The sequence below is a fragment of the Cyprinodon variegatus genome, unplaced genomic scaffold (genome assembly GCF_000732505.1).
Source record: "Cyprinodon variegatus isolate N-32 unplaced genomic scaffold, C_variegatus-1.0 Scaffold544, whole genome shotgun sequence".
NCBI classification, from domain to species: Eukaryota; Metazoa; Chordata; class Actinopteri; order Cyprinodontiformes; family Cyprinodontidae; genus Cyprinodon; species Cyprinodon variegatus.
The window spans coordinates 468,269-479,227 of record NW_015150997.1 but is presented as its reverse complement, the minus strand read 5'-3'; the positions used below and the strand labels follow the sequence as shown (position 1 = coordinate 479,227).

Genomic DNA, 10,959 nt, shown 5'->3' with positions numbered 1-10,959 from the left:
TTTGTGTCGGAGGTCGTGGATGGGTCCTTCAAAGCATACATTTTTTATTTAGAGGAGGAAAGCGGGGACGAAGATGTAGTGAAAGAGGACGCCAGGGCGGCAGAAGCTTGGTTTGGTGTAGAAGGCTTACAGCCATACGTTTGAGCCCTTGCCTCGCAACGCTGCCAGTTCTGTTAGCTCTACACCTGCTGAAGACACAGACGTCCATCCCTGTGAACACTGGGACTGAACTCAATGGTAAAGTAATAAAGAATAAAAAATGTGATTTGATTGACCATTGATATATGATTGGCTAGGTGTACAAGCTGAGGTATAAATAACTATCCTGCATAAGATAATGGAAAAAAATAAAAATAAAACAGATTTTAAGACAGGATTTTTTTTTTTTCCATAAAAGTTTTCCTACATTTTGGTACAAAATAGTCTGATAAAGAGTACATTTATATACATGTTTAAGCCAGAATGATTCGAAATTTAAATATGATTTCCCTACGACTTTAAGATTTCTCCATCTAATTGTTTCTATCTTTCAAATTGTTGGTTATCTTGACATTTTAGAGTAAAAAAATAAAGTCAGCTTTTCGGAACAAAGTAAATATCAATGTTTTCTAGGGCAAGAGAATGGTAAGAAAATTATATTATCATCATCGTTATTAAATATAACTTGTAATACTGATTTAAAAACACCACGATCCATGGTCAAATGATAACGCTGAAGGGGTCATGGCATGGAAACGTTTTGGAACCCGTGTTCTAGGCATCACACACAGTCAAAGCTGTTTTAATCATGCTAGATACAAAAGCTGCATTCAACATTTAAAAGTCAAAATCTTTTCTGATCACAATAAAAAAAAAAGAATACTAAAATAACTATCTGTTAGCTTAAAGCTTCACAAAAAAAATTAGCAGCTAAATTCTGATGTATCAAACTATTTATTGCAACAAATAAACAGAAATGAACCGATTCTGTAATACTTCCTTTCCTAGGGGGCTGCAGACTACTAAATTTTTGGCACCTTTTAGTTCTTAATTTCTTTTTCACAAAAGCAGAGAATAAATTCCTACAGTGCTTCTAAGTGAAGGAACACAGTGTAACCTTGACCTCTAACTTTTAACCAATTGGAAAAACAGCTGCTGAGGAGAGATTAAAAAAATCCTGTGTGACATTTGGATTTTGATACTCAGCTTCCATGAGCTGCTAATCAGCAAGTCCTTTGAAGGATCCAACTCCTCCTTAAATGTCAAAAACATTGACATTTACGCAACAACTTTCCAAAGCTTATCTGCACGGACTGAAGAAAGCTCTGAAGAAAGGAAAACATATCCCCCTTCTTTGTTTGAAATTCAGATTAAAAGCTCCAGACCGACTTTAAAGTCCTGTTGTCGGTCTGTAACAGACCGCTAACATCTATGGAAGAAGAACAGTCTCATTCGAATCTGCCTTTTTTTTTTTTAACACCAAATTTTAAACACTGAATTTTCTTTAGACATTGAATTCCTTACACTCAATTTTTATCTGGTAAAAATTCACCAGAAAAAAATTCAACTGCAAAAAAATTCAGCTGCAACATCTCTCCCAATGTAAGACAGTGGCTATTCCTTAGAAAAACAAACATCTAAATTCATTAGCGTAATAAACTCCCTCCCTGCAGGGTTTTATCATCAAGATCAAGTTAGACTTTGTAAGGCGCCCAGATGTAATTTTGTGGTGTATTGGGGCCATGTTAATTATCAGAATCTACTTTTTTTTAAAATACAGGACATCACATTAATTTTTTTTTACTTTAAATGGCAGCCACACTTAATGGCACCACTGGTTTAAGGGGTGTGTAATTATTTAATTGGCAGGAGAAATTAAAATGCTTAAATGTGGAGAGTTTATAAGGGAATGAGCAACTATAATTTAATGCTTTTTAATGCTCTTTGAAATAATTTTAATGCCATTAACAAGTCCCCATGACTCCCACATGTACACGGCAAAATTCTTAGTCATCTTTACCGTCAGCAGGCTGCAATTCCTCGATTTCCAGCCACTTTTGCTAAAATTAGCATTTTCCCATTCTCTAACTCTTCTTTTCCGAACATACGGTTTCACGATCAACCGGAAGCAGTTCCACGCAAATATATTGCCATATGTTTGCATATTTGCAAATATATTTATCGTTTAATAAATTGTTTTTATAAACATTTTTTCTAACTAAAGCATTTTAAATGCCAAAACAATCACATTTAATGAATTTTAATTCCAATTCAGGCCTTTGTTGTTTTTTTTTTATCAAACTCGACACTCTTCAGTTCAGCCAAGATTTTCTCTACTGAATTTACACAAATATCTTTGTCCCTGATTTCAGAAAGTAGAATTTCAAGCCTTTTATTTTGCAGAATTCTCATTGTTATAGCTTCCAGATAACGGTTGGTGATGAAAAAAAATAAAAACAAACCTGGTTGTTGACAGAGGCTGTACGTCAGTAACGGGCTAGCCTTGTCTGGGCCCAGGACAAGATAAACTAATTCATACTGATTTCCTTTGCTTTCTTTCTTGCCCTTTACTCTCATGAATTTAAAAATAAATGTGTGTGTGTGTGTCTTGGGGGGGTATTTCCCAAAGCTATTTTATTCAAGCCTTGATTTGTTACTCTTTGCACTAATTGAATTGGAACATCAAATCAAACCCAAGAACAAACGATCAAGTATAAACAGACCTTCAGAATAATGTACTCAGCATATTGTGAGAAAAATATTCAGCCCTTCTTGTTATGAAGCGTTCCTCTTCTTACATCAGAAAAGTCAGCTTTTTAGAAAGCGGTCACTTATCGGTTATTCGTTTGTCAACCAATAAGATCAGTCTACCTTAGATTATTTTAACTAATGAATAACTTGCATCCCTAACAGCAGTCTTTGCCCCCCTGACTTATCTTGATTTTTAAATTCTTTCTTTTCTTAAAAAAAGAAAAACAGAAAAAGCTTGAAAAGTTCTCTTTACTTTACAGGAGCAGCTAAACACATTTAAAGTCATACGTATCAGTGCTGGAAAAATGTTTACACTGCAATAACAATCTAGAAATAGGTCATTATGTCTTAAATTAAGTGTATTAACCCTTAATTTGAGTAGGTAAATAAGATGATTTGCCACCGGAATGAGGAGTTTAACTCTTAAAATAAGGTAATTGGATAATATGCACTTGAAAAAGGATAATGCAATTGTTTTATTTCTTATTTTAAATGTAAATTGTATTGTTCCATTGGCAAGTGTCTAACTTACCTCCTTGACACAAGAAAAAAATGCACTTATTTTAAGAAAAAATGACTAAATTAGACTTAAGATGAAAAAGAAAAAAAGAAACGCTGTATGTAAGTTAAATAATAGGCATACCTCTTTCCTCACAAACAATACTTTTTTGAAGAAAAATATTTTGTCCCATAGCTTGATAGTTGAATGACCAAATCCTGCCTCCCTCCCTAACCACAGGCCCAGGACACCTGACCTGTTGTCCCCCTGTTGGCTTTTCTGATCCATAGAAACAAAAGCTTTTTAATGACCTTGGTGTTAATGTTCTTATTGGCATTGAACCTCACAGAGAAACTAGTGCTCCTTTTCCACAGGCTCCAGTTGGCCCGGCTGCAGGAGCAGTTCCATTTCTGGTTTTTCCAGCCTAGATTCTGTTTTTTTTTGTGTGTGTGTGTGTGTATTTTTGTAAATACTGTGAAAAGGGAGATGAGCAACACCAAACCCAACAATGCAGATGACCTGAAGGCTGCTGTCAAAGCAACCTGGACTTCTACTGTAGAAGCCCTCAGCTGAATAACAGCCAGACTGCCTCCACACCACACCACAGTGATGCAGTAATTCATGCAAAAAGGAATCACAACCAAGAATTAAGAAAACAGATAAAACCAGATATTTTTGTCTAATGCTACGTTCACACCAAACGCAGCAGAGGCAGCATAAGCAGCTAGTTTACATGCAAAGTCAATGGTTGAAGCACATAAAGCCGCAGCAAAAGGTACCACAGGCAGCAGGAACACGCTGCAAACACAGCAGCAGCTGAGGTTGGAAAAGTTGAACTATTGCTGCTCGACCTGCCACATCAACCAATCAGAGCAGCTGTTCTGGAAGCTGGCAGGGAGACAGACAGCACTGCTGATGATACAGATCACTATGATCACTCCTCTGAAACAGTTTAGTAACACCTAAATTAAATTAAAATGCTGAAGTCTGCAGGTAAAACATGTTCACTTTTATTATCCCGGTGCCCTCAGTTTGGATTACGTACATTAAAAACACCTGCCAGCGACCGCAGCAAACCACAAAGAGGCGACCAGGCCACAGGCTGCTGTTGAACGGGATTCCTAGTTACAGAGCACCGCCGGTGTACGGGGGTCTGAGCGGCTCTGACAGAAATAATATTTGAAGGCAGGATGGTAGTCTGGATAAACTGACTGCACAGATGAAGTTTTCAGGTGGACTTTCTCACTTAAAAACATTCAAACTACTTTTTACTCACTGATCACAGCAAATATAGCTGCCATTGTTACAGGCAAAGAAATGATAGGGCAGCTCCGCCCAACGCGTATCAGACCCACCTTTCCAATGCTTCAGCCGCATGTCAGAGCTAAATCTGTACACGCATCAAAAATGAAGCAACACACGCGTTTTTGTTGCTCTTGCTGCTTTAGGTGTGAACGTAGCATAAGACTACTTACTTTTTATTACTAGTTTGTAATTTTCTAAAAACTAAAAATTAATTAGATTTCAGGTTTTCATTAATTGTATAAACTATCATTGAAATGAAAGAAATATAAGAGGGGAATCATTTTATTCTGTGTAATCAAACATATGAGCTTTGTAATCTGAAGTGAGACAAACAAATATGAATGACCGACTTTAATGAAAACAGTTTCAACCACATTAAGAGATTAATGGGGCTACAAAGGAAATGACTACAATTAATCTCATAACCAATGGTATAGATGAAACTGATTTAGTTTTACACTGAAACAAAGGGCTCAAAATCAGGATTGGATCTGTCAACTTCCCCTCTGTTTTATTAATTTAATTCTGAAAGAAGAACAGAATTTAATCTAATGCTTCTTCCATATCTTTAACTAAAAATGCCAATAAAACTGGTAGGACCTGTAATGAGTTACTGCTGTAGCTTTTCCAGGGATGGAAAAGTACAACTTCAGGCACAATGACCACACATGTGGCTTATTGTAATTAACTACCTGTGGAAATTTTAACCAAACTGTCATCATGTCACTGATTTTTTTTTTGTACATAAAGCAACAGGCTGAGAAAAATATGGACTTTTCTTTAAACGGTCATTTGAACACAGGACTTGAGGAGAATTCCCTTCTGATTGTGACAGAATTCAGAAATCTGAGCAGCGTTTATCACCTTTGCCTTGTCGTGGTTACATACCTGTAAGTCTATCTTCAGCCATTTGTCATGATATCTCAGCTGAGCATCCAGGGTGAAAGATGGAGAAGGCATCTTCCCCCCCCTCCCGCCTCTCCCGGCTGCAAACGCAGCCAACCTGTAACATGTGGAAAGCTTTGTTGAACAGAGACATTCATAAAAAGTTGCAGCAGCAGCTTCCAGGATCACCTGAGCTGAAAGTCACGTCAGATTGGAGGTTGGAGGGAGATGGGGACAAAAAAAACAAACAGGTGAAGCGGGTGCAGAGTTTAGGTTTCATGGTTTAATCTTGTATGTGGATGAAACAATTAATCGTATTAATCGATTATTTAAATAATTTTCAGCTAATTTAGTAATCGATTAATCCTTAACTGGAGCATAAAGACTCTAAAACATGCCTTTAGCTGACAGAACGACCTATTTAGAGCAGTAATTATAGTAAAATTTTAAAAGAATATACCACAATTTTGTATCTTTTAATTTTTTTTTTTTTTAATTCGGCCATCAAAATGCTCTATCCAGAACTCCTCAAGTGGAAAAATTCTTTAGTTTTACCTGGTTTCATTTTGGAAAACATCTTCATTAAGGAATCTTTGGCTATCTGATTATTAATTGATTCATCAAAAAAATAATCAACAGATTTACCCGATTTGCTAAATAATTGTTTGTTAATGCCATCTCTAAGGTGCAGGTTGATCATCTGTAATAATTGTTATTTCCTTAAATACCATCTCTGAACACTTGACTAATGAATGAGCTATGACCTGTTTAGAAAACATTATCCTGAAGTATTCAGGAGGAAGTAGCTGACCTACTGATTGCTGACAGCAGCACACAGAAATGAGAAGTCAGACGACACGGCGTTAAAGCAAACGCCACTCTCTCCACCTTAAAGGATTCCTTTATGATTTTACTTCAGCTGCACTAAGCAGTGGATTGGTGAACAACTGGAAAACAGTGGAAGAAAACAGCAGGGGTTGTTCATCTTCCTGATCACTGCACATTTTTACAGATACGAAAGAAAGTCGTCTGTTATAAGAGGGTTCATACGTCAATTTACATTCACAATGAATCTACTCCAGTCGACTTAAAGGAAACGTAATGTGATATATTAACAGCCTCTCCCATCTGGAGACATTTTAGTTTGATCAGGGGTCATAAGGGTCAACTGGTCCAAAAGGGGAACTAGACCGAAACCAAAAAAATCTCAAAGGTTTTCAGAAATTTGGTAAGATTTCAGATTTTCTATAAATAAAATGGAGATATGAGTGAGGAAAACGGAGACATATAGGTAAAAAAGGGGGAGAAACTGAAGAAACACTTTAAGGTTAAAGCATTTCTGTTAAACTGGGGATAATTGGCATCACAGAAAGTAACAAGGTCGCTCTCACCTATTTAAAAGTGCAGCTTATTTGTTTGTTTGTTTTTAGAACAAAACGACTGATTGCTATGTTAATGTTGAACATGGCAAAGACAATATTGAGATAAACCAACAATGACCTGACAATTCTTTTCACCACTTTATCCAGCCTGTAAAAAACAAAAAACAAGCAAGAAGAATAAAAAAAAAAAATACATCAACCTCCATCACTGTGGTCATCAAGAAACTATAAAACAGGCCAAACAGCTTAAAAGGTGCATAGAATTTAAAATGCTTAAAATACAATAAACAAACAGTGCATCTAGTAGGTTTGTTGTGATATTTACTATTTTAACAGTATGGCGATAACTGGTCCATTACATAAAGTAGCCCCTATCTTTAACTATTACATAGTTTGTTATAGAGTTTTGAAAACAACTATTGAAATTGAAAGCTTATTCTGAAATGAAAAACCCTAACATGAAAGAGTCTGGTGTTGTGAATTGGTGCTATATAAATAAACTAAACTGAATTGAAATGAATTGAAAAAGGCCATGACATATTACTACATCAGTATAACTAACTGGGAGGGATTATTATTTGCTGTGAATACATATGCAGTTGTAGCTGACGCATATTAAATGTTCCTAGATGCTAAAAACTAATCTAGACTTCCTATATCTGACATATGGTTCAACAAAAAGCTCTCAGCACTCGTGAATATTAATATTAAAAGCGATAAAACCTGCTACCTGATCAATACAAACTGATATACATCAGCTGTTTAGGTTTTCTATGACTTCATGAATATCTGAGCGATTAAAGGCCAGAAATGTGCAGCTTTTAAAGCCTTCATGAATCTCAGGGAAGCTGTGAATGCTAGCAAAGGCACAGCGGTGTTAGCATAGGTGACAACAGAAACTCTCCCAACGGCTAACCCCGGTCCTCTGACACAGCATCACCGCAGCCTGTAACCGCTGGCTAGCTTTCTCTTTAGGACCAAGTCACCGGCTAACCAGCTAACCAGCTAACATTTACACAACGCTAGCTATCCTCGGCTAATCTAGCTTCCGTCATCCACGCATCACTGCAGACCAAAGAGGGACACCGCCTTCAGGATAATCTAGCAACACAACAATATATTTATATATTACCTGCGAAACAATTGTCAAGTTATTCTTGTCCCCCCTCAGCTGCTTTACTGCATTAACCAGACGTTCATAATGGATTTGATTGACGGATTGTGGACCAGGGAAGGAGGCATGGAAACAAATTACGCAGTCCTTACTGGTAGATGAAACACGATTGATATGTTTCCCCGTTCCTCCCGAGGCGGGGTTTGTGTTATTTCGGATAGTGCTCCGCCCGCGCGGGGTGAGCAGGAAATAATAAACCGTCCACCGATTTTGGTATTGGAGGCGGGACATAGAAGAGGCGGAGTTGACCTGGATTGAGGGAAAACCAGCCACTGGGTGGCGCTGTTCCCCGGGAAACGATCAGGTTATCAGTTGGCGTCTCAAAGTACAGTAATGGCCGATGATTTAGGACTGTCTGGAGCTCCGCTAGGGATAGCAGTGGCTGTGATTTCAAGCTTTATTAATGGCTCGACATTTGTGCTTCAGAAAAAGGGGATACTGCGGTCTCGTAGCAAAGGTAGGAAGAAAAGGAACTTTAAATAGTTATCACGAGATGCATAAAAAAGTGAATGAAGTCTCAAAGACAACACTCTGATTGGTCGATATCTTCCAGGATGTTCGTACCTCACAGATGCGGTGTGGTGCAGTGGTACACTGTGTAGTGAGTATCACATTAATAGTAACCATGTTCCTTTAATATCCTCGTTCTTATCTAATTGTTAACATGTCTTTCAATGGCTTCTTAGTGATAATTGGCCAAATTGGAAACTTCCTGGCATATAACCTGGCCCCTGCTGTGATAGTTACACCTTTAGGGGCTCTTGGAGTGCTTTTTGGGTAAGTTTTAGCTAAACCTGATGGTTACCAATCAATAGTGGCGATATCATGCTGTGGGAATGATGTTCCTGCAGTTTCTGATTTTACTCCGTGTTTAATCAATGTTTATTAGCATGCAAGTTGTTATTCTATTATATAATGCTTTTATTTGAAACTTTACAGCTGTTCTGGTACAGTCATATGAAAAAAGTTTGGGCACCCCTATTAATCTTAATTATTTTTATTTTTAAATATTTAGGTGCTTGCAACATCTATTTAAGTTTGATATATCTAATAACTGATTGACGCAGCAATATTTCTTTATTGAATTGAAGTTTATTGGACTAACAGAAAATGTGCAATATGCATTAAAACAAAAGTTGATAGGTGCAAAAATGTGGGTACCCTAATCATTTTATTGATATGAATACTCTTAGCTACATTTTTTTACTGACTTACTGAAATGCAAAATTGGTTTGGTAACTTCAGTAAGATTTGAATGGCCAGTTGGAAGTTGTTCTCCTGTTTGAATCTCCTCTGACGATTCATCATGGGCGCCTCAAAACAACTCTTAAATGATCTGAAAACAAAGATTGTTCAACATAGTCGTTCAGGGGAAGGATATTAAACTGTCAGTTTCCATTTAGAGGAACATGGTAAGGAAATGGAAGACCACAGGGACAGTTCTAGTTAAGCCCAGACGTTGCAGGCCAAGAAACATATCAGAGAGGCAGAGAAGAAGAAAGGTGAGAATGGTCAAGTAGAACCCATAGACCACCTGCAAAGACCTGCAGCATCATCTCACTGCAGATGGTGTCCCTGTGCATCGCTCAACAACTCAGCGCGCTTTGCACCAGGAGAAGCTCTATGCGAGAGTGATGCGACAGAAGCCTTTTCTGCAAGCACGCCACAAACGGAATCGCTGAGGTATGCCAAAGCACACTTGGACAAGCCAGCTTCACTTTGGAATAAGTCCTGTGGACTGATGAAACAAAGACTGAGTGGTTTGGTCACAAAAAAGGTGTTTTTCATGGCGGCAAAAAAAGCACAGCGTTCCAAGAAAAACACTTGCTACCCACTGTAAAATTAGGTGGAGGTTCCATCATGCTTTGGGGCTGCGTTGCCAATGCTGGCACTGGGAATCTTGTTAAAGTTGATGGTTGCATGGATTCCACTCAATATCAGCAGATTCTTGAGAATAATGTAAAAGAATCAGTTAGGAAGTTGAAGTTATCCTAAGAATGGATATTTCAGTAAGACAATGATCCAAAGCACTGCTCCAAATCTACTCAGGTATTCATGCAGAGGAACAATTCCAATGTTCTGGAATGGCTATCTTAATCCCCAGACCTGAATATCATTGAACATCTGTGGGATGATGTGAAACAGGCTGTCCATGCTCGGCAACCATCAAACTTAACTGAACTGGAATTGTTTAGCAAAGAAGAATGGTCAAAAATCCCTTCATCCATGATCCAGGAACTCATTCAAAGCGTCAGGAAGCCACTGGAGGCTGTTGTTTTTGCAAAAGGAGGATATACTAAATATTAATGTCTTTTTTGCTGAGGTGCCCATATTTTTGCACCTGTCGAATTTAGTTTTAATGCATACTGCACATTTTCTGTTAGTCCAATAAACCTCTATTCAATACTGAAACATTACCGTGTCCATCAGTTATTAGATATATTAAACTGAAATAGCTGCTGCAAACACCCAAATATTTAGAAATAAAAGTAATTAAGATTAATAGGGGTACCCTGTGTAATGATGAGATCTCATGGTTGGGAAGTGTATGCTGTGCTCTGCAAGGGCAGGCTCAGGAAGCAATGCTCATCTGAGGAAAGATGGATGAAGCTAAAGTCGGGGTCAATCCGACTCCCGCCAGAAAACCTGTTAGAGGCTGCAAAAGAGTTGAACCTTAGCTGGTCGAGACATCTAAAAAGTTTGCAGCTGTTATGACAGTGGGAAGTTAGCTCAGAAGGGTAAATGTATTTAAATGTATACACTTATTTATTTTTAAAGAAATAAGAAAAGCTTGATTTAATAAAGTGAGATTTGTTTTTTTAAAATAGCCTCAAACACCTTTTGGACTCTACAGGTAAAAGCCAGTAAATTAGAATATTTTGAAAAACTTGATTTATTTCAGTAATTGCATTCAAAAGGTGTAACTTGTACATTATATTTATTCACTGCACACAGACTGATGCATTCAAATGTTTATTTCATTT

At 37.5% G+C, this 10,959-nt stretch overlaps 2 protein-coding genes across 5 annotated transcripts in view; one reads left to right on the top strand and one right to left on the bottom strand.

Annotated features, from left to right (window-relative positions):
* The window catches only part of LOC107095406 (E3 ubiquitin-protein ligase HERC2), an 81,188-nt gene extending 73,133 nt beyond the window's left edge, over positions 1–8,055 (bottom strand). For 3 of the 4 annotated variants that reach the window (XM_015391487.1, XM_015391491.1, XM_015391490.1), the window contains exons 1-2: positions 7,934–8,055; positions 5,423–5,537 (exon numbers count right to left, since the gene is read on the bottom strand). In XM_015391487.1, coding sequence (XP_015246973.1) covers positions 5,423–5,494 — 72 coding nt within the window. In that variant the 5' untranslated portion in view covers positions 5,495–5,537; positions 7,934–8,055. Of the gene's footprint in view, positions 1–5,422; positions 5,538–7,933 lie in introns of those variants that run through there. The other variant, XM_015391488.1, reaches the window with a different exon arrangement.
* A 240-nt stretch (positions 8,056–8,295) lies between these two features.
* The window catches only part of nipa1 (non imprinted in Prader-Willi/Angelman syndrome 1), a 5,313-nt gene continuing 2,649 nt past the window's right edge, over positions 8,296–10,959 (top strand). The window contains exons 1-3 of the mRNA XM_015391484.1: positions 8,296–8,432; positions 8,529–8,576; positions 8,662–8,752. Coding sequence (XP_015246970.1) covers positions 8,309–8,432; positions 8,529–8,576; positions 8,662–8,752 — 263 coding nt within the window. The 5' untranslated portion in view covers positions 8,296–8,308. The remainder of the gene's footprint in view (positions 8,433–8,528; positions 8,577–8,661; positions 8,753–10,959) is intronic.